This window comes from Molothrus ater, chromosome 14 (assembly GCF_012460135.2).
Source record: "Molothrus ater isolate BHLD 08-10-18 breed brown headed cowbird chromosome 14, BPBGC_Mater_1.1, whole genome shotgun sequence".
Classification (NCBI taxonomy): Eukaryota; Metazoa; Chordata; class Aves; order Passeriformes; family Icteridae; genus Molothrus; species Molothrus ater.
Window position 1 is genome coordinate 13,551,392 of NC_050491.2, and position 22,712 is coordinate 13,574,103.

The following is a 22,712-nucleotide window of genomic DNA, read 5'->3' on the forward strand; positions in this document are numbered from 1 at the left end:
CGCCCCTCGCCCCGGCGGCCGCGAGCGTGACTCTTGTTGTGCTCCCGGGGGAGCGCGCGGCCGCGTGACGTCACCGCAGGCATTTAAAGGGGCCGCAGCCGCCGCCGCCGCTTCCCCGGGAGGTCCCCGGGGAGCGCTTGCCCGGTGTCGCCGCTGCCGGTCCTGCCCAGCAGGTGGGTGCCGCTGGCCGCAGCTCCACCCGCGCTCCCGCCCGCCTTCCTGGGGCTCCCCGCAACGGGGGCCGAACCCTGGGCAGGGCGGGGCGGGCAGGTGCACGCCGCGGACTGGGCTCCGCGTGCGCGGCTGGGGCGCGGCTGGGGCGCGGCCCGGCCTGGCAGAGGCGCTCCCGCAGGTGCGGGGCGGAGTAGCCCGGCCCGCCCTGTGGGCGGGAGCGGGCGCGGTCGGCGCTGCGGGGCCGGGCTCGGTCAGCCCGCGGAGGCAGAGCCCTTTTGTCCCTCCCGGGCTGGTCCCCGCCGGCGCTCCCGCGTCCCGCTCCGCAGCCCCGCCGCGCCGCCTCCCGCTCCGCACGTAAGGGATGAGCCGTCCGTCCTCCTGCCTTCCTTCTGTGCTTTCTTCTCGCTGTCGGGCTGTAGTTTCCCTGCAGTCAGGTGTCGGGGAATATCCCTGCATCGTCCGCCTCGATCAGATAGGAGTTGGATCCCACCAACCCGCCTGAAATCTGATTTCCGTTCATTCGCGATTCCTGTGCTGTCGGGGACCCGGTAAAGGGCAGTCCTGGGGGAGGATTCTGCTGTAAAGTACAAGATTCAGGGATGGATGTAGTATAAAACTTGAGTTGGTTTTGGTTTTCTTTCTTTTTCTTTCCTTAATCAAGGCAAATATTAATATCAATGAAAAATTGAAACCAAAAACTTTTGAAACTAATTTAGTTACTTTGACGTGGCGCTAGTCACGTAAATAAATGGTGATTAGTTACTGTGAAGGCTTTGTGAGCACCGACTTTGTGACATCTGCTCCCTCTCCATTTAGGGATATTTTTTGCTGTTCTCTAGAATTACCCCAGAGGTGTGTGCGATGTTGGTCAAACTCCGAGCAGAGTCCAGGTGGGACTCTTGTAAAGCCTTGGGAAGGCTGTGCCAAAGACCTGTCCTTGACTCGCCCATGGCAGGGCACGGCACGGAGCGCTCAGGACAGACTGGTGGCCGTGCGTGAGCCCGATGGGCGCCGTGCGGGGTTCGGGGCGGTCAGCAGGCGGGTTTGTTTTCGTGGGCAGCTTTCCCTCCCAGCCTGGAGAGCCTCTGCCCTGCCGTGCCGTGGTGCTGCCCGCGCAGAGCCCGGCCTGCCCCGGCTGCCGCCACAGACACCGGCCTGGCCCCGCTGCCCCGGCTGCTGGGCCTTGAGGAGGCCGCCCCGGGCGCCCGGAGCTCCCGCGAACTTTGCCCTGAGTTGACACAAAGGCCGCAGCTTGGGCTGAGTCAGGAGCATCCCGCTGCCCTTCCCTCGGGCTGGGTGGTGGCAGGGTTGCAGGCTGAGGGCTGCTGCTGCTGTTTCTTTCCGTATTGTTGTCACCATTGCTTTTTTCTGGTCTTCTGCGGTGAGAAACAGCACAGCTATGGCTTTCCAGACTCCTTCCTTTGAGTCCACGTTGGCGTAGAGTGAGTAATAAAAGGTGTTTTAGCTCCCTGTGAACAGCAGCAGGGAATAAGCTGAGTGGTGTGTGGGGTGGGCATGAGCCGCTGCGCTGCTGCTGTTCCCACACTGCCAAAGCTGCTCTGAAAGGGCTGTTCTGTGTCTGAGTTTTATCAGGTGTATGACCAGGAGCTGCTGAAGGGCTCTGGCTGGTGGAGCCACTGCAGCAGAGCTATGCTGTGTTGATGGATCCAAAGCATCTCAGATTTAGAGATCCCTACTGCTTCCTTCTGAGAAAGGAGGGAAAGAAGGTGTCTCTTTGTCCAATTTATTGACTATTTGGAAATAGCAATTCTTGATTATCATTAGCTTCTGAGAATAGCACAGCATCTTTGAAAATCAAGAAGTGAAGCTTTGAAGGTGCTTAGTCCATTGCCATGTGCTGGGGTTGAATCATGTCTGTTGGGTATCAGATGTTTCAAAGCAGCTCTGTGTGATGCTGTGCTCACTGAAAGCTTACAGAACATCCAGCTTTGCTTCAGACAAACCTTATACGTTCACGTTGCTGTTACAAAGACAGTAAGAATAAGTAATGATAGTCTCTTTATGAAAAACCTTTGCCATGGTGCTGTGTCACTGTCCCTTTCTGTATGAAAGGAAACTGATTCTTCTGAGTTCTCTTGCTAGGTCATGTTTCTCATTCTGTTGCTTTCTGTTTCTCTCTGCAATTCTGAGTTGCTGTTGCATGTCTCAGGAGCTGTATCTCAACAGCTCGTTTAGGTGGGGTTTGTTTGCTGGCTACATCCAGTTTTGTTAAGGATATCATTGTGTGAGAACTTTTGTAGTCATTTTCATGTGATTTTTAAATGCAGTTTAATCCTTCCTTATCTTTTGGTGTAATTCTACTGCCCATATTGCATCAGGTTCTCCTTCATACAGGCGGTTTTTCAGCCTTTATTCACAAGGTTCTTTGAGCCTTTATTCAACTGTATTTTGATGATTTCAGACAGTTTTCCCAACTCTCTTTAGAGTACTTCTGATGCTTAGTGCCAACAAGCTTGGTGTGAATTGGAAGTTTTATGAGTAAGCTACTTACTGATCAAAATGATGGGGAAAATAATGGAACAGAAAGGAAAAACTTTGTGTAGTCTATTTGAGATATACTCCTGGATTACAGACAGCTGCTCCCTAAGAGCCATCTTTAAAGAAGTTAAAATTTAAAATTACTTCATAGTGACTAAACTGTACTTCCTCAAGTGACTTAAAATAGAGAGATCTTGGTGACAGTTTAAAATGTACATATGCCAGGACTATTTTGTTGAGCTTTGTATGTGGACCTGGAAGATGATTTGGAATATGAGCAGCAGTGAAAAAAGGGTTTATTAAACTATGATGAGAGCAGCACATTTGGTATTGGCGACTCATTACCAAGGCATGATCTCTATCCACCTTGTATGTCAATTTTGTTACAGAGTGATTTCCTTTTTCAATATTTGAGTAATGATCCCAATAATATTTACACTTGATTTCTTCATGCCCTCTCAAAATGTCCAGCACCTTCAAACCAAATGGTCATATCCTGTTTCATTCTTTTTGTCTTTCCCAAATAGGTGTAGCTTCCAAAACCACCTTCCCTTCAGGCTGAGATGGGCTCAGTCTGGTGGCTGCTGCTCTGCATCCCCATGCTGTCACCCACATCTGCTGAGGGTGTGATCCGAGTTTATTACCTGGGGATCCACGAGGTGCACTGGAACTATGCTCCAACAGGGAGGAATGTGCTTGCTAACCAGAGTGTTGCACGTAACAGGTATGTTCCCTTTGAGTAGAATTTAGTCTGGGGCTGGCTTTGAGCTGTCTTTTGATGTGTAATTTAATGCAAGTATTGTGGGGCATCTGAGCAAGCAAGAGACACACTCCCGTAGATTCTGATCTTTATGAGCTTAATGTTTAACTTGTTTTATGCTCCAGTGGTAAAACCTGTGTCAGTGGGAAAAGGGATGGTTATTCTGGAGAGTCCAGAGCCCATATGCTGGAGAGAAGGGTATGGAAAACAAACACGGAACAGAAAATGGAGCAGATGCAGAACAGATTGTTCTCAAATCGCCCGGATTTTGCAATGCTCTACCCTCAAGTTTCATTTTGCTTAGTTCCAGCTGGTGATCAGCTTGTTTATCCTGAAGCATGGTGACTTTTCATCTTTATATAAATGACTTCACAGAGGCAGCTTGTTTTTTTTGTTTCAGTGGAATTTCGAGCCTTAGACTTAATGGGACTTCCTGCATGGGATTTTAGGGGCTGTTTGAAAAACATTTTTGTTTCTCTTGCGAAAGTAAATCTGGAAACTGCAATAACTGGTTCAAGTTACTGCACAGTGTTTTGGGTTTAGCTTTCAAAACATCAAGACTTTTTATTTGGTTGGTGTTTTTTTGTGTGTGTGGTTTGTTTTTCTTAAAGGTTTCATAGTATTTTAAAGGCATTTGTACTTTTTTTCCTTGCTCCCATTTTCTGTGGCAAATAGCTGGTATTTTTTGACCTTCTCTCATTCCTTTATCCCTCCAAAATAACTAACACTCAGGTTCAGACACCTCCTTCAGAAACAGCACAACAGGAACAGGAAGGGTGCACAGAAACATCAAGGTCTGTCAGTGTAGCATGGAAAAGTCTCTGTTCTCTGGAGATGCTGTGTAGATGTAAATAAGTTCCCAGGAAACACCCCAAAATTCAGGGTTAATAAAGATGTTACTGCTGACTCCTAAAGTGGTAATGAATGCAGTGGATTTTGTTTGGTTCTTCTCACAATAAATGAGGAGAAGGAAATGAAATTCAGGCCCATTGAACTTAAAAGCAATTTAAAAACTCTTGTCACTGCAAACAATTAGTTAATGGGACCTCTTTGTACAATGATTGCAGAAATAAAACTGGCAATTAGAAAGGGATGAGATGTTGAGATGATTGATAGAGGTAGCAAATTATTTCAAGGAGGTTTTTTTTGTTCGGAAGAAATGGACTGTGTGGAGAAAGAGGCACATCTGTAAAACATCTTAAACTCTTTGCTGATAATGGCTGCAGGGATGGCTTGGCAAAGGGCTGAGCTCTGGATTGTATAGCCAGAGCCAAGCCTGTTTTTGAACTATGAAGCCAATGTTTAGTATTTGGATCTCCGCTGTTCATTCTCTGAGATTTGCATTAGGGTTTAGCTCCCTTCCAGGGCTGCTCGTGCTATGGGTGATCAATCCCAAGGGGGAAGTGAGGGGAGTGACCTTGTCTCTCATTTAGGCTGGTTCCAGTAATACCTGGACTGTGATTCATCTCTTATCTATTAAGAATTACCCATAATGAGCAAATATGCTTGTGAGTTAAACTTTAGTGCCTGTAGGAGGTTTTAAGTCTGGAAGCTGGTTACGTGCTGGGTATGTACCTGCCTGACTCGTCTGCCACTCTGGAAGGAATTTGGAAACTGTTAAGTAGAAAATCATCTTTCAGACTTCAAATTTTGGCCGGAGAGCTCAGGACTCTACTCTACCTGCCTTGTGATTTAGCTGGAAATACCACAGAGGAATCAAAATGAATTTTGAAGAGCCCAGTGAAGGCTGAAGGAGGCGTGAGAAGGGCTCTCCCTGTGACACCCACATGGGATTGTCTGGGAAGCACTGTCCTTCCCATGCCTTGTTTGCAGGGCACAGTTCAGGGAGCACTTTGTGTCTGTTGGTGAAGAGCTGGGGTTGAGGTTGTGGCCATGCATGGGTGGCTTAGAGCATCCCAGGGTCCTCTAATGCCAAAGCTTTTGGCTGTACCCCAGAGAGTGGAGTGTCACCTTCACTGTGCTGCGGTATTGACCAGCTGTTGTGTATGATGGTGACTCATGGTGCCTTTCCCTTTGAATTCAACAGCCAGGCCTCAGCATTCCTGCAGTCTGGGAAGGACAGGGTGGGAAGCACCTACAAGAAAGCTGTCTACAAGCAGTACACTGACTCCACGTACACCACTGAGATCCCCAAGCCTGTCTGGCTGGGGTTCCTGGGACCTGTCATCCGAGCAGAAGTGGGGGATACCATTCAAGTACACCTAAAAAATTTTGCTACTCGACCATATACAGTCCATCCTCATGGTGTTTTCTACAAAAAGGACTCTGAAGGTAAATGAGCTACTGCCATCATGGAGACAGATTTTTCTCAATGGGAACTTAGGAGTATGCATGGAGGAGAACTGCTCAGAAAGCCCCAGCTGGAAGACAACTGCATTTGGGTGCTTGGTGAAGACACCAAGTGTTGGGTTAGTTGGGTCATGGGGCTGGAGTCCTGACCTGGGCCCAGGTTTCCTGATTTTAGAACCTCCAAAACACTGATCAGCTCTAGAGATTGTAGAGAGACTGACTGTGGGGGCAGAGTGCAAAATTGAAGGCAAAGCAGCACTAGGCAGAATGGAAATAATCCTGCTGACTCTCTGCTGACCTGTTTACTGGGCAAGTTGCCTTACAGTAGCTCTGTGCCTCAGTGCCTCTTTGAGGAAGGCATGATTAAACACTTCCAGCCTTGGGATGGTGACTCTCAGCTCAGTATAAGGTGACATGTTTGGGCATCTTGGCTCTTCTTGAATGGATGTTGTGATTGCTCAATTGTTCTAGGATCCCTGTATCCTGATATGTCCCCCCAGGATCAGAAGAAGGATGATGCTGTTTTCCCAGGAAGGAATTACACCTACACTTGGACTGTCCCTGAAGATCACAGTCCAACTGATGATGACCCAAACTGCTTGACCTGGATCTACCACTCTCATATTGATGCACCAAGGGACATTGCATCTGGATTAATTGGGCCTTTACTTACATGTAAAACAGGTAAAAACACCAGGAGAAAGCAGCTGAGGCCTGCAGTTCCATAGTGTAAAGGTCTGTGGTGACATGAATAAGGATAGGATGTGAAGATACTCTGTGCAGCTCCCAGCTTCAGGGGGAAATGCAGCTTGGTTAGAGAGGACAGCACCTGGGCTCTGGCTGGGTTCTGGCCATTGCATTCTCCTTATCCCATAGTGATTGGGCAGGCGAGCTTGCAGGCCTCTTGATCCAAGAGAGCTGCTTGAATCCACGTTAAAAGCAAGGCTCTTGTCCAAGATCTAGTTTGTGTTTGAAAATCACGGTGACTGGTTGGTTCCAGCAGGAGTGAGAAGACTGCAGGTGTTGTAGTTGAAGTGTCCAGTGGCAGAGTTGCTTGGGAGAGAGAGCTGTATTGGCAGGGATATATTGGAAAAGGGTGAGCTGTGAGGATGGTGGGAAAGCATCTGTCTCCAACTGATGTGACAAGACTCTCTCTGCTGCTGTGGTTCTCATCTCTTGCCTGATGTGTGATTTTCTGCATGAGTGATTTTCTGCATTCATTCCTCTCTCCTTTCACCTCAGGAACGCTGACTGGCAGCTCTCAAAGACGCTCAGATGTGGATGTTGACTTTTTTCTGATGTTTAGTGTGGTGGATGAGAACCTAAGCTGGTACCTGGATGAGAACATTGCATCATTCTGCACAGATCCTGGCTCTGTGGACAAAGAGGATGAGGAATTTCAGGAGAGCAACAAAATGCACGGTCAGTGTCACCTCTGTGAGGCCACTGTGTCTGCCAAGACACTCAGGAGTGTCAGAGCTCCAGGATCTGCTCAGGATCTGCTCTGAGGTCATGTGCTTAGCAAATAATATCTCAGGGACAGGGCAACAACTCCAGAAAACTGAAGTATTGTTTTGGTTTTATCTTTGGCTTGAGTGAGCTTTTGTACTTTTTGTTTTAGGAATGAGCTGTGGAGCTGGGCTCTCCAAAGCAGAAGAGGAGGAGGAGTTCTGCTTAGGTCCATCCTCCTGTTGTGTCTGTGCTGTTACCCACTGGCAGGAGCTCTGAAGGGTCCTTTTCTGCTCTCTAATTTTGACTTGCTTCTTTTTGCAGCTATTAATGGTTATGTGTTTGGCAACCTGCCTGAGCTGAAGATGTGTTCTGGGGATTCTGTTTCATGGTACCTCTTTGGGATGGGCAATGAGATTGATGTTCACACAGCCTACTTCCATGGAGAGACACTCAAAATCCGAGGCCACAGGACAGACGTGGCCAGCCTCTTCCCAGCCACTTTTGTTACAGCAGATATGATTCCCAGGAACCCTGGGAGATGGCTGCTGAGCTGCCAGGTCAATGATCACATACAAGGTAAGGCAGGGGGTGGAATATGTCGTGGACTCTGTGTCCTCTGGTTTTGATGTATGTGATGAACAGTGTGGTAGGGATCAGTGTCTTGGGCGTGGAAAAATGTCCTTATGACATTTTTCCCTATCACCCACAAATGTGTGGGTGATGCCTTGGACTCAGTGATCTTAGAGGTCTCGTCCAACCTCATTATTCTGTGTGATTCTGTGATTCTGTCTTGTAAAATTGGAGTGGGTTGGTTACTAGTGTGCAGGGCAGCTTTGGTGGGGGTGACTTGTACCATGGTGTGATGTTTGATGTTGGGTACAGCTGAAAGCTGAAATGAGGCAGTAGCATAAGAGCTCTGGTCTCTGTAAGAGGCACTTGCATGATAGATCTGAGGGCAGCAGAAGACTCTAGTCACTCTAGGTCCATACTTCCATAGCATCCAATGTCTAAGGTTGGAAGTTCTGCTCACAGAACTCCTTGCTGTGGAGTTGCTTGCCTTCTCCCATCCCTGTGCCTTTTGGGACAGCAGAGGGGAGGTGGGACTGTCCATCAGGCTGGCTGGAGGGGCTAAGTGAGTGTCCCCCTTCATGTTTTGGGCAGCTGGGATGGGGGCAATCTATGAGGTCCGGCCCTGCTCTCGGCAAGCTGCAGCCGCCAGCCTGGGAGGGAGAGTTCGGAGATACTTCATAGCTGCCAAGGAGGTGCAGTGGGACTACGGCCCCTCGGCCCTCGACCAGCTCACTGGGAAGCAGCTCACTGACCCTGACAGGTGAGTGAGAGCCTGCTGGGCTTGGGCAGGGTTTGGGGAGTCTGGCCTGCATCAGGAACGCTGCTCAGGAAAATGTGGAATTTCTTTCTTTTCAAAATTCATGCCTGCTGCTCACATGGGGTGCATTTCCTGGACGGTCATCAGCCCATCTAGAAAAGAAGACTGCTGTAGCTGGACTGCACTGTGAGCAGTACAGGTACCTTGGGGCCTTCCCATGAGAGGGCTGTGTGGCACAGCTGTACTCACAAGCAGCAGAAGTCCCAGCAGATGTACAACATGAGCTGCCACATTTGTCTCTGGGCTTCATTTCTGCTTGCTGTGCCTAACCTAGGAACAGATTGATCTATTTGAGAAATGATTCAAAACACCCCTGGTGCAGCAGACACAGGGTGGCATTGCTGGCCTGCAGATGGGCCTCAGGCTGGCGTTGCTGCAAGATGCAATTTCTAGGAAATCAGATGCCAGCACTTGGGTGGCAGCCCTTCATCCCAAGGTCAGGGATAGCAGTTGAGAGACTTCCTGTTCAGTCTTTGGCTAACTGAAAGAGATTCTTCTCCTTCCACAGAGATGACATCCCTTCCCTAGTAATCTGTTCCTTATTCAGATGGAGAAGAGGAAATGTAGAGTGGTTAATTATTTACCCAATGTCATGCAGCAAACCTTGCAGACCTTAGACCTGTGAGCTGGCCTTGTAACTGCACTGCCTCTCCTGCAAGGCTTGTTACTTATATTTGGTGAGGGTGGTAGGAAATAAATACCTTTACAGCTGTTTATTTTCGTTGGGAATGGGGCTGTCCCCAGCTTCTGAAGAGGTTGGAGTTCTAGCACTGCCTTCCCACTGACTGCACTGCAGTTTTGTTCATTCCTTCACACATCTTGTGTAGTGATGTTGATCTCACCTGGCAGGCTCACCTGGGATGGAGCTTTGTGCTACAGTTGCTCCCTGAGCACACACACAGGTGATGAGTCTGTAAGGGCAAAAAAGCTTTGTAGAGTCAAAGCTGTGCTTGTTCCAAACTAGAGATGGTGTCCTTGTCTGAAATACTGCTTGATTTGGAGATACTGATGGCCTTGCCTGTGGGAGCAGGGCAACAGGGCTCATTTTTCTGTGACATGACCTGACATTTGCTTTTTGCATTTAGTCCTGCTGAGCAGTATTTCAAGCGTAGCCCGTACCGCATTGGCGGCGTCTATTGGAAGGCAAAGTATGTGGAATACACTGATGAGAGCTTTCGTGAGGAAAAGCAGCAATCAGAAGAAGAGAAACACCTTGGAATACTTGGTGAGAGTCATCCAGAAACACAAATCCTCTGTCAGTGTCTATGAGAAGGGTGCTGATGCTGGGAGTGCCAGGTGGCTGAATCTGCCTGCTCATTTTGGGGGGCAGGGAGGGGCACAAGAGCTGCTTCACAACAGTCACATCTGAACAAGCCAAGGTGCAGGGTGGTAGAATGTACAGAATCCCTTCAGGGGTCATTCTGAAGGTGTTCTAGAGGTGGGAGTGAGGGATACAGTACAGTATGTGGGACTAGAGCTAAACAGATCACAGCAGTAGCTCCTGGTTATGTGTTTTTGACTGAGCCCCTTCAAGGCATGCTGCAAAGCCATGTTCTCACAGAGAGCTTTCTCTCCTGGATGGGTGCTTGGGAACAGGCATGGTGAAGGCTCATAGCTCCTCTCTGGCTGGCTGGGTTGTGAGCTTACAGACTCTGCTGGGCTTGGAGCCTCTCACACCTCTGAGGCACATGTTTTGGATGGCTGAGGAGGCTTTACATAGGTGGAGGAGAGGCATGGACTGATCCTGAGGGCATTCCAGCACATCTGCCTGTTCTGTTACTTCCCTGTGTGAAGGTGTGATGCCTGTCCGAGTTCTCCTGTGCACCCAAACTACTTTCAGACAATCCTTGCCAGCCCCTGCTCCCATTGAGCTCCCTTCAGCAGCAGCAAAGCCAGACCATCTGTTACCTCTCATTTTTGGCCCTGCAGCTTGGAGGAAGGTGCCCTGTCTGCTTTGGTTTGCCTGATGGCCTGGGGAAGTGCTCTGTTGCTGATGTGCTCTCCCTGCTCTATTCTAGGTCCAGTGATCAAAGCTGAAGTTGGAGACACCATCCTGGTGACGTTTTTTAACAAAGCCTCGTGGCCCTTCAGCATCCATCCACATGGAGTGTCCTATGGGAAGGCATCAGAAGGGATATGGTACCATGATGGTTGGTGGATCTCTTTTCTTGAGTACCCCCCCCATCACCCTTCAGAGGTGCTGGGTGTTTGGTTGGCACGAATGAAGTAGAGTCTGCTCTGAAAGTACCTGGTGAGAAGGTGTGACAGAGTTTGTGCAGGGACTTGGGAATAATCCTGTAATCCCTGTTTTAAAGGCCTGTCCCAGAGTGGGGTTTCTGTGGCACCACTGCACAACTTCACCTACCACTGGACTGTGCCAAGGCACGTGGGGCCCACATCCAGTGACCCTCCCTGCCTCACCTGGATGTACAGCTCAGCTGCAAACCCTGTCAAAGACTCCAGCTCAGGCTTAGTGGGGCCTCTGCTCATCTGCAAGGCAGGCACTCTGGATGACAACAACAAGCAGGTAAAGGGGCTTTCCTGCCCTATTCCTACCAGGTTTTTGCTTTCATGTAGAGAAAGGAAGCATCAGCAAAACATTAGGGAGCATATTAAAAACAAATGTGCAGTAGTGTGAGTCCAGGAGAGTCAAATCAAAGCCTTGCTGTTGGCCAAGTCGATGCTGGTACAGCTGGTATCAGCTTTTTCCAGGCAAGTAGTGTTCTGGGAAAGGCCAGTAGTGTTCTGGGCTCTCAAGAGCTGCCCTCAAAACAGTTCCTGAGCTCTGCTTTTAATTCACAGATCAACTTGGCTGAACAGCTATGTCTTGGAACAGTTACTTTATCTCTTGTCCTGAGGCTTGTGTAGCAGACTGCTTTCAGAGAGGCACGTGGAATAGTCCTTGCAGTCCCAGAAACACTGAAAAGACATTTTTGCTTACAGGTGTTCTGCTTGGTTGATACAATGCTTTGAGATTTGGGTGAGCCTCATTTATTCTGCCAGAGAAGTTAATTTTCAAGCAGAGCTGGCTACAAAAAAGCATGTGAAAATCCATGTCAGTCTTCTGCTTTTGATGGAGAGGTGAAACCTGAATGCAGCCAGAACTTCCTCTTGGAATTTCACTCAGAAGTAGTCTACTCCTGGCAGTAAATCTAGGGAAGACAGTAAATTGATATCCCTGGGGAGGTACCAGACAGAGGAGCAGAGCCTTGTAGTAAAAGACAGCAGATGGCAAATCAAACCCCAACTGCTGTCCTGCAGTGTGGCTCAGGAGTGGTGACAGATCTGGGGACTGCTGTCCTCAGAACCTTCCTGGGGGAGCTCACAGTCAGTGGGGGCACCATGTGACTAAATCAGGAGTGCAGAAGAAATCAATGTGCACCCAGGGTGGAAATGTGGATCTGCTGAGCAAAGAGAACTGGGAATACAAACAGCCCTTGAGGTGAAGGAGCTGTGATAATGATAAACACAGGCAAGTATTGAAAGCATGTAAGCAAAAGAGACAGACCTTTGTGAATGTAAGACAGAGAAATCACCTGGGGTGGCAATTCTGGCTCCACAATCTCAGGCAAACCTTTAATGAATTGTGGAAGGTGCATGGCCACTCTGCTGTACCCATGTGCTGCAGCCTGGGAATGGCTCACCTCCTCAGCAGGCTGGCTGCCTGTGTGCTGATGGGGACAGTGACACCAGCAGGAGAGTCTGGACACCATGGCAATGTTCTTTTAGTGGGGAAACACCATGATTTGGAGTGCATTTCTTAGGAGAATTAACACTCTGAAGGATTTTGGGTAATTAAAAAATCCCCAATCCAGGCCTGTGATAGGAGGCAGGAGGGGTGTGGTGTGGTCATCAGCCTGCATTGTGTCTGGGCTCTGGTCTTGGGTCTGGTTTGGACGGACATCTTAGGTGTAGGGGAAGAAGGGGGCACTGACTTCATGGCCTTGGCTGAGTTTTGTTCATTTTATTCATGTGAAATATAATGGAAAATGCACAAGTCGTGCCTTTTGTGAAATAAAAGATGAATGTTCAACATGAGTAAGTGACAGAGTCCTGTCCATCAATAAACCAAGTTTTAAAATAAAGGGGAATACAAGACCCAAGTTAAAGAGATTTAACTCTAAGGATACTTAATTGTTGCATTTTAAAAGTTAACAACCATCATTGTAATTGTAGAAAGGGATCGACAAAGAATTTTATCTTCTCTTCAACGTGTTTGATGAGAACCTCAGCTGGTATTTAAATGCCAACATAAAGTACTATTTGAGGATGGAAGAGACATCTGTGGAAAAGGATGGTGACTTTGAGGAATCCAACAGGATGCATGGTATGGTTGGATGCTGCTCTCTGACAGCAGGGATGAACCTGCAAAGCACGGGCTGATGTTCACCTAAAGGCTGATCTGGGGGCTGGAAGGGCTGTGTGGTGTTGGCCTGGAATCAAGCCAGGCTGGAGGCACCAGGAGAGACATGGACAAGCAGCACAGCTGTCTGGAGAAGTGTGCTCTCAGTGTATCCAGGGGTGAATTACAAACAAGTTACCCTTCTTCTGACTGGCAGGCCTGTCCTACAAGGTGTATGCTCAAAATCTCCTGGCTGACACCTGCTTGCAGGGAGTAAATTGCTTTCTCCTTTCCAGCCATCAATGGACTTATGTTTGGTAACTTGCCTGGGCTGGACGTGTGTGAAGGAGACAGAGTGTCCTGGCACCTCCTGGGCTTGGGCAGCGAGGCAGACGTCCATGGAGCTGTGTTCCAGGGAAACACCATGCAGATCAACGGCATGCGGAGGGATTCAGCCAATCTGTTCCCACACACGTTTGCCACTGCTTTCATGCAGCCTGATCACAGTGGTGAGTGCCTGCACAGCTGCCTGGGCAGATGGAAGAGTCTCCCATTGTGCTATTTGCTCCTGTGGCAGATTCTCTAGCGTGGTATGAACTCTTACGGGGTGAGCTGTGCTACGGGTGCTTATTGTGTAAGAAAGCTTCCTGAGATGATGTATTTGTAGGACTTTGTGGTGCTATTCCTGCTTGATTTCTCCAATGACTCCTTTTAACCTTGGCCTGTGGCAACCAAGCTCCCTAAGCACCACAGAGATACACCAAGCACATACTGACACCGGTCTCCTGGAATCTTCAAAAGCAACTGATTTCCTTGTTCGTCCTGCCTCCCCCAGGGACTTTTGAGATCTACTGCCAGACGAGCAATCACTACCAGTCTGGGATGAGGCAGAGGTACAGCGTTTCCAGGTGTGGCAGGACGGGCTCTGCCCATCACTACAGGGGAGTGAGGACGTTCTACATCGCGGCCGAGGAGCTGCTCTGGGACTACGCCCCCGACCGCAGCTGGGAGAGGGAGCGCCACAACCACTCTGCACAGAGGTAGAGCCCACCCTCTGGGGAAGGCCCAGCAGACCCTGGTGGAGCCTGTTGGGTGTTTTGGCCACCCTGTGACCTGGTGCACGTGCTGGTGGTGCTGCTGGTGGGAGCGCAGCCCTCCGTGCCATTGTGATCTCCTTTGCAGCCCAGGCTGGCTCTGGGAAGCCCCTTCAGCTTGTGAACCCCCTGACACGAGTTAGTTGTTTGTTTCCCATGAGGTTTTGGTTTATCTCAGTGCTTGTTTTGCATTTCCCAGCTATGCTGATGTGTTTCTGAGCAACGAGAATGGATTGCTCGGCTCCAGGTACAAGAAAGCAGTTTACAGGGAGTACACAGATGGCACTTTCCAAACCCCCAAGGCCAGGCTAAGTGGTGACGAGCACCTAGGGATACTGGGTAAGGATGTGTGCACAGGGTTCACCTTCCTCTCACACAGAAATGGGACTGGGGCTCTAAAGCTGCAGTGGCTCACAGCTGTAATCTGAAGGCTCACTGGATATTTAGGCATCTGCTGTGTCAGTGCAGAGAAATTGGGACTGTCTGCTACTCATATCTGCCACCTTGGAGACAGCAGTTAGAAGAGTCCTTTGCACAGCTTGTAGGAAAGTCTGGGCTTTTCCACTTGCCTTTGCACCAGTGTTCTGTCATGGCTTGGACAAAGCATGTTTCACAGCTGCATGTCTCTGACTATGGGACAGAGACAACCACTGACTTCTGGACAGGGGTCTGAGAAAGAGAGGGGGAAATCTGTAGCTGTGAAAAATGCTTCTGGGGCAAGAGCAGGCAGCCTTGGGAAGTGGAGGAGCATTTTGCACTGACTAGTGGAGGCCTGTGGAGACAGAACTCTGTGTTATGAACCCAAGGCTGTAAGTGGTGTCAGGGCAGCATCTGCCACTCAAAATAGGCTGCAGCTCTGATTTGTGACACTGTCAGGCTCAGTTGAATATTACCACATTTTTTGAAACTGATAGCAAGGGGTGATCAACATGGGATATTTACCATAGCAGTACTCAGAAATCAAGCTTTAGCTGTGCTGGCCCCAGTTAAGATGTGAAACCACCTTCATTGTCCTATTGTGAAAATCAGTCTGGTTTCCTAAGACTTGAATTGGGACTGACATCCAATTCTCTTTTTGGGAGGTAGTGAAGAGGAAGGGGAACATGATAAATATTATAAGGTAACATTTCTGGGAAGAAGATGTTGAGAGAGGGCTGGGAATATCCCAGGAGACGTGCTGATGGATTTTGCTGGTCTCAGAGCTCACTCTTCCTGTCTCAAGGCCCTTTTCTGTGGGCGGAGGTGGGCGATATTCTCAACGTCGTGTTCAAGAACAACGCCTCACGACCCTACTCCATCCATGCACACGGAGTGCTGGAGCAGCAGGCTGGACATCCCCAGGTGGCAAACCCTGGTAGGTCCCTGTCTCTAGCTGCATTCCTGTGTGGGCTCACTCACACAGCTGATTTTATCCCAGAGCCACACTGGTTTCCTTCAGCAGCCTCAGATGTCCTGGTTTTGTTACAGTAGAGTGCTGGGACTGGACAGGAACTGGTTTTTCAGGTCCAGCACAGCTTCAGTGGTACCATTTGTGTGGGGATGGCAGCCCTCTGGGACATGTGTAGGACGTTCTTCTGTGTGCAGCCTTATCCCCCCACACTGAGTGGGGTCTCTCTGTGGGAAGGGGAGGGCGATGGCATGTGACAGCTCAGCCAGTCCTGGGATGGGGAGACTTCTTTAGGATGCATGAGCACAAAAGTATGAAAATAGTATGAAGTGGGAGAAATGCACAATTGCTTGTTGGGATCTGACTGAAATGGCCACTTTGTCTCATGATCCAGATACCTGTGTATTTAATTTTTGCTCCCCTCCAGCTTGCCCAAACTGTCCAAGCTGCAGTCAGGCTGTCAGCCAGATCCTGAAAAAAGATTGATTTTAATCCCCAATTTGAATCAGCATCATAAATTCATTTCAAAGAGAAGAAAGATTTTCTTAAGCTCCATCTGAATGAGCTTCCATGGTCATTTCCATGGTCAGGTCCAGTCTCAAAAGCAGCAGATAAACCTGCATTGTGCTGGTGCCAGACAGTGTTTACATCCTATCACCCCCTCAGTCTTGCTCTGAGGGGGAGCTTCCACCTTGCTTTGTGTTTGGGTAAGGCAGATGCAATATCTGGCAAATACAGAATTGAATTTGGGCTTTGGAGACAGGATTTTCTTTCTCCATTTGGTTTTGCTGCTGCTTGGTGAGTGGGTGTGTCACGGGGTGTGTGGTGCTGCTCTGTCCCTCAGGTGACATTGTGACATACCGGTGGGAAGTTCCTGAGAGATCTGGGCCGGGGCCAAATGATTCAGCCTGTGTTCCTTGGATCTACTACTCTGCAGTGGACCCAGTAAAGGTAAAATAGAAGTTATAACCAGAAAAGCATAATTAGGCTAATTTTTTACCCCACTTAGAAAACAATGTGAGTTTGGTACAATTTAGAGATTGGACCAGCTAAGAGGTGGAAGAATCACCTGGTAACATGTCCAGCCTTCTCCATGGAGAGGAAATCCTCTGAATTTTCCTGATGTCTGTCCTTATTTTTTCCTAACAAACCTTCATAAAACAATTCCATCATCTCTCCTTGCTACTAACCTCCCTCCAGTTATCTGTAGGCTTTTAGAACATCTCCCGGTTGATCGTGGTTTGTACTGGTGAGAGCCATAGGGCTAATCTACAAAAGGCAGAAATTGTCCAAAATAAACCTCATGAATAAAGCAGGCAGATTTGACCATTGCTAGAAGTGTCATAGCATTAATTTCACAGGGCAACAACCTGGAAGATCCTGCAGTAAACCATCACATTCAACCCAGAAATAATGGCCTTTTTATCTCAAGTTGCAGATGTTTTTGCAGTTACCAAGTGGAAAATACTTTGATACCATCCATATTTATGACTTTTGGATTTGCATTTATAAGAGCATGTACAGTTCCTGTTCCTGTGCTTCAGTGGCTGGTGCTCTCCAACAAGAATAGTTGTACAGCAGCACTGCTTGTTTTAAGTGGGGTGATGGGAGAATAGAAAACAATTGCTGAAAGGCAGAGAACTGCATAAAAGAGGGTGAGAAGGTCCCTGCCTCAGCTCTCCTTCCTTCTGCTCAGGACATGTACAGTGGGCTGATCGGGCCCCTGAAGGTCTGCCGGAGAGGGGCCCTGCGGTCCAGTGGGAGCAGGAAGGATGTGAAGAGGGAGTTTGCTCTGCTCTTCCTGGTTTTTGATGAAAATCAGTCCTGGTACTTGGAGGAGAATGTGGAACGTTTCAGTAAGGAAAATCACAAGATCAACCTGCTGGATGAGAAATTTGTGGAAAGCAACAAAATGCACGGTAATGTTGGTGTTGATTCTGCAATGTCTCTAAGCAGGGAGCCTGACTTGGGGTGAATGTCCTCATCCTTTCCCATCATCAGTGGCACAGACAGAACTAAACTGTCTGTTCTCAATATTGCAGCACACCTACAGCCCTCATCTTTGATCTGCAGTGAAGGCTGATCGTTGTGGCAGTCCCTGTAAGGAGGAATAGCAACATCCAAGCCAGAGAGGTTAATCTCTGATGTGTCTGAGTGACTCAGAAAAGGAAATAAAATCAAACATGAAATTAACTTGTCAGACAAATTTAATTCTGTTTGTCTCAGGGACCATCAGAGTCTGTTAGGCTTCAAATTAATTTTCTGAGCTGTGTGGCTGCAAAATGTGGCTCGGTTGTTTTAGCTGTTTTAGGTTATTTCTACCATAGAAGGATGAACACATTTGTTTAAATTAACATGTTGTTTATGTTAGTTTCTCTCCATATTATATCTAAGATAGCCTCAGCAAAACAGGTCCCTTGACAGTTGTGGAAATAAGAATACTGAGGAGTTGCATTTTGTGTACTGTCATTACTGCTGATTTGTATGGGTGAGATAAAGATTCTCCAGATAAATGTCCATGAAGGTGTAATTGTTAACCCTGTATTACAGCTAGCAGAACCACCATGCTGAACTTGGATACTTGTTTTAGGCTACACAAATTGCCCAGGGCAGACCTGGGAGTAAAAACCTGGTGCTCTGCCCTCAGATCCTGCCTCTTTCCATCTTATTCCCTCTATTGTTATCTGAGCACAAAAGTCTCCATGTGTGTGCCATAGCAGTCAGCTCACTCACTGTTTTGATCCCTTTCCTGTATGTGCAGTCACAGCAGGATTCCTTCCAGCTGTGCTACTTGAAAAAGTAGGTAAATCCTACCCACTGGCAGGATTTACCCCTCGTCAATGTTCATCAAGGAAATGGCTCAGACATTTATGTGTATGTAGGTATATACATGTTTCTCCATCATTGGGCTGGAAATGCCATTTTTATGCATTTTGACTTCTAGAAGCAACCACTGCTGGCTGACTGCAGGTTTTCAGCAAAGGTAGTTTTTGAGATTTATTTGAGCTGAGCTACAGCATGGCCTTGAGTGCAAGTGACTTCTGTGAGCAGAGAGGATAAGTAGCTGAGCTGGGGGACACTGAGTGCTGATACACTGGGTGCTGTATGAGCTTTGTAGCCTCTAATTTGTGCAGCACCCATACAATTTCACTGACAGCTGACAGCCTTTTCCCCTCTGTGTATTCCCTGCACAGCAATCAATGGCAGGCTCTATGCCACCTTGCCTGGGCTGACCATGCATGAGGGAGAGAGGGTGAACTGGTACCTGCTGGGAATGGGTCACGAGGTTGATGTCCACACAGTCCATTTTCATGCTGAGACCTTCATATACAAGGTAAGAATATCTGCTGATGGTAAAGCAGATACTGACCACTGATACCAGCACTTCTACTTGACTCTGTGTTTGAATGTTTTTTATGACTCTGCAGAAGCTCCACCCAGCTAGGAAAAGGATGTGGTTTTACACATCCCAGTCTGACTCCCTGAGCCTGTGTTGTCCTGAGATGTCCAGTTTGATCCTTGTTAGGGTTAGGCATTACCAGACTGTTTGCTTTCCAAGCTGCAGGACCAGAGCTGCTTTTTGAAAGCTTTGGGGGTTTTTGAGCATTAAAAAGCTGAAGTCCCCAGCAACACTGGCAGAATTTTCTTCCTGAGAAGATGCATTGAGCACTGCAGCTAATGGCCTCCCTTTTTTGACAGAATGGCAAAAGCTACAGAGCAGATGTTGTGGATCTGTTCCCTGGGACCTTTGAAATGGTGGAGATGCTGGTTGGGAACCCTGGGACGTGGCTGCTTCACTGTCATGTATCTGACCATATCCATGCTGGCATGGAGATCCTCTTCACTGTCCTGCCCAGAGGAGGTAGGGAGCTGTCACTGTGAAACATCCAGCAGCACTTCTGCTACTGCTGTGGAATCTGAGTGTGTCTCAACTCTCTCACATACTTTAAAAAGCCAGTTAATGGAGCAGATAATTACCTAAGTGTTATTAAATTATGATATTCCCTTTAAATATGGTAATGCCTAGAGCAAATTGTTTTCTGGAGTTTACATTACCTGTGTTGTTATTCTGAGTTTGATTTTTAGTTTGTGTCTGAATTGCTGTGTTCAGCTCTCAGCCAGTAATTGCTCTTACTGAGAACTGGAAGGTGCTCAGAGGTGAGTGACCCTCAGTACTGGAGCCCACATGGTGATGTGGTTTTAGATGTGTTACCAAAACAGTGAATGCCCCAGTGTTTCAGCTGTGGGTGACCAGTGCCTACCCAGTGTCAGGGCCATCTCTGTTTCTCCCTCAGCACTTTTCCTTCTGAAGGATGGAAAGGATTGTGCACTGGAACTGGGGCTGCCTCTGAAGCAGGTGATACAAAAACTCTCATGTCATGTAGAGAGGGAAAATATGGACAGGACAAAGGACAGCCTGCTGCCTCTGGATCTGACCCTTGCCAGATGTGCCTTGTTCTGGGCTTTGCCTGCTCAGCCCAACACCTTCTCACCCTCCTTTTGTTTCCTTTCAGAGTCAGAGCTGGAAGACTTGACTGCCACCCCAGGTATGGTGTGTACAGCACTGCCAAACTCTGTCTGTGGGAAGGGGAAAGGGCAGATCCCTGAGCAACACAGAGGTTTGGGTCAGTGTAAGGGGAGGGAGGAACACACAGCACCCACTGCCTCTACTCTGCCAGCCTGGCAGGTCCTTGGTGTGAGGCCTTGCTTCAGTAGATAACAGGGAGGGCACCAGTCTGTCCTCTGGTGATAGAAATAGGGAATTTGGGCTGGTTGGGTTTGTTTGCCTGTGTTAGGTGGAAAAGACTGGTGACCTCACACCCTGTTGTGCCTGCTATGTATGGATTCAGAGTCTGAGCTTAGGTACTGGCAGAGATTTGGAGCAGGGTGCCTGGGATGGGTTGTCTTCCCTCTTTGGACTGTCAGTGACCCTGTGGTTTAGGGAAGTTTCACAATCATCTCTACAAGCTGAAGGGATGGAGTCAGCATGCAAACAAGCACATCTGCCTTCTGCTCTGATGCTCCCCTGAAAAAAGAGCCCAAGCATGTGCCTGGAGCTTTTTAGGCATTGTAAAGAACAGATATGAGAAGGCTTTTGGTTGAGCAGCACAGGGAGAAGGGGAGTGGTAGATATGATGCCCTTGAAATTTTCTGTGGTAGAAGTCTGAATAATGTTCACTGGTGGTTTATTTTCCCGATTTTTCATCTTTCTTCACAACTCCATTTTTCAGCTGCTATGAGGAAATTCAGCTGAGCTGATTTGAGAGCCAGTTCAGGCCAGCTGCAAATGCAGCCACTTACCTACAACTCAGCAGACTTTCTCCACTGTTATTTCAGTCATTTTCTCCCCAACGTTTTCTTCACTCAAAATGGACAAAGCAGAAGAGGAGTAGGAAATACGTGAGAGCAATGGTGGCCATATATTAAATAATTTGGTTTCATACCATATGCAGATATCAGCTTGTGTGTGCTCACCAGGCAGAAACCTTGGCCAACAGCTGTTGCCTGAGCAGAAAGCCCCTTTTCTCAGGAGGTGGCTGCTGCCTCTGTGTGGAGGCCCAAGCAAGCTCAGGTGACTCACCATGGGCATGGCTGTGTGAGTGCACTCTGTGGTGTGTAGGACAGCAGCCATGGGCACAGGGAGCCTGCACTGGGGCACTTGCAGCAGCCCCAGCCTGGACACGTGTTCTCATCTCTGGGCTGGGCACTGCAGTGGCTGACTGGGCCTGGACACCTGTGAGACACTGTCAGGTTCTGGGGTGGAGCAGGTTAGGGAAGGAACCATCCATCTCAAATCTCTGTCTGGGCTCAGGGATGAGGATCTGATGATGGATGGATCCTTTGAATCATTAAGATTGGAAAAGACCTCCAAAATCATTGAGCACAGCCATGAACTCAGCACTGTCATGTCTACCACTGAAACATGTCTCTAAGCTCCATATCTACACATCTTTTGAACATTTCCAGGGTTGGTGATTCCACTACTTTGCATCACGTTTTTCTTAATGCTCCTTTGTTGCATTTCTTGCAACCTTTCAGTTTGGTATTGCTGGCTGTTGTTGCAAGTACCTTTCTGTTTGTCTCTCAGGGTTGGCACTTGAGGATGAGGATGAGTCCCAGAAGGTGATGCTTTTTGGATCTAAGGTAACCCAAGAGCAGATAGAGGCCACAGTCATCTCCCTGGCTGTTGTAGGAGTGCTGCTGCTCCTGGCTGCTGGTGTGCTCCTGGGAGCAGTCATCCATCTGGAGAGGCAAAGGAGGCTGCGGCGCAATCGGAGATCCATCCTGGATGATGGGTTCAAACTCATGTCTCAAAAGAATTCTGGTCTCTGAAAGCCATGTACAAACCTTGGGCTGTGTGCTTGGAGCTGGGGCTGGATCCTTGTCCACAGCAAAGATTTTGGGGCATCATTTCAATTGTGCACTGTACTTCTAGAAGCTGAGGAGGGAAAGCTGGAGCCCTGACCTCTTCACATATTCTCCTCAGCTCTCTGTAAGGAAAATCCAGGAGAGATCCAAGGACTCTTTGAACTGACTGAAGACCAATAATGTTTAAGAAAGCTCCTTCTGGAATACTCTCCTTCCCCAAGGAAGAGAGGGGACATTTTCTTATCTCCAGAACAGCTCCAATTGGTCTTTCCTAGCAGAATAGCTTAGGCCAGATTCCAGTCTCACTCCATTGCCAGAACTGAGTTGGGAATTATCTCCCAAGAAACTGTGAACCATTAATGTAATTAATTTGAAGGAGAGAAAGATAATATTTTCAGTTTTGTGATTCAATGAAGAATACAGAAAAAAGATTGTTAATTTAGAGTTGGATTGCTGTTTTTGATGAGTGAGCGGGCAGACACAAATTCAGGGCACTGCATACCACTGTGAGAACCTCATCAAGGACCATGGTGAGCTGTGCCTCACTGTCAGCCTTGCTGTGACACATCCTTCTGCTCTTTGCTGGGGGTGGGTGGTGGGACCAGAGTTCTGTACTCACCTGTGGGCTGTGGCACTGATCTTCTAGCATCAGTGTGCCCACACATCACCATAACATCCTCCTGTGTGTGCCCACACCTCCCACAGTCCCGCTGCCCTGTGGGTCCAGCACTGAGCCCTTCCCTGTGAAATACCTGTCCAGCTCCCTCCCCTGAATCCCCATTACCCAAATGGATGCAGGTTAGTGCTTCTATATTTCTGTGCCTGGTTTTAAAATGGAAAGAGCATAAAAGCAATCTGTTCTGGGTGGCTTTCAGAGGCAATTAAAGCAGCTAAGTGGCTCTAATTACAAGGGCCTGCTGAGGGCTCCTTAGGTATAA

The 22,712-nt window shown here is 48.3% G+C and overlaps 1 protein-coding gene across 2 annotated transcripts; it reads left to right on the forward strand.

Moving 5' to 3' along the window:
- The first annotated feature begins 92 nt into the window (after positions 1-92).
- HEPH (hephaestin) lies at positions 93-22,216 on the forward strand. Of its 2 annotated transcripts, XM_036402402.1 has the most exons (21): positions 93-173; positions 3,201-3,397; positions 5,481-5,725; positions 6,215-6,427; positions 6,986-7,165; positions 7,517-7,771; positions 8,357-8,525; positions 9,668-9,807; positions 10,601-10,732; positions 10,898-11,109; positions 12,759-12,909; positions 13,221-13,433; positions 13,760-13,964; positions 14,218-14,357; positions 15,241-15,372; positions 16,250-16,356; positions 17,102-17,324; positions 18,600-18,739; positions 19,105-19,267; positions 19,920-19,952; positions 21,494-22,216. In XM_036402402.1, exons 2-21 carry the CDS (start codon positions 3,237-3,239, stop codon positions 21,736-21,738), a joined length of 3,459 nt encoding a protein of 1,152 aa, XP_036258295.1. In that variant the 5' UTR covers positions 93-173; positions 3,201-3,236; the 3' UTR covers positions 21,739-22,216. The 2 variants fall into 2 exon arrangements, with proteins under 2 accessions (XP_036258295.1, XP_036258296.1); XM_036402403.1 differs by lacking the exons at positions 93-173; positions 3,201-3,397 and having other exon boundaries at positions 5,599-5,725; positions 6,244-6,427.
- Positions 22,217-22,712: the final 496 nt, after the last annotated feature.

Excerpts from the sequence above, each read along its gene's own strand:
- HEPH (XM_036402402.1), top strand. The coding sequence starts at position 3,237 with ATGGGCTCAGTCTGGTGGCTGCTGCTCTGCATCCCCATGCTGTCACCC. Across the intron at positions 15,373-16,249 it reads TCCCCAGGTGGCAAACCCTG|GTGACATTGTGACATACCGG; the intron begins GTAGGTCCCTGT and ends TCTGTCCCTCAG. Across the intron at positions 19,268-19,919 it reads CACTGTCCTGCCCAGAGGAG|AGTCAGAGCTGGAAGACTTG; the intron begins GTAGGGAGCTGT and ends GTTTCCTTTCAG.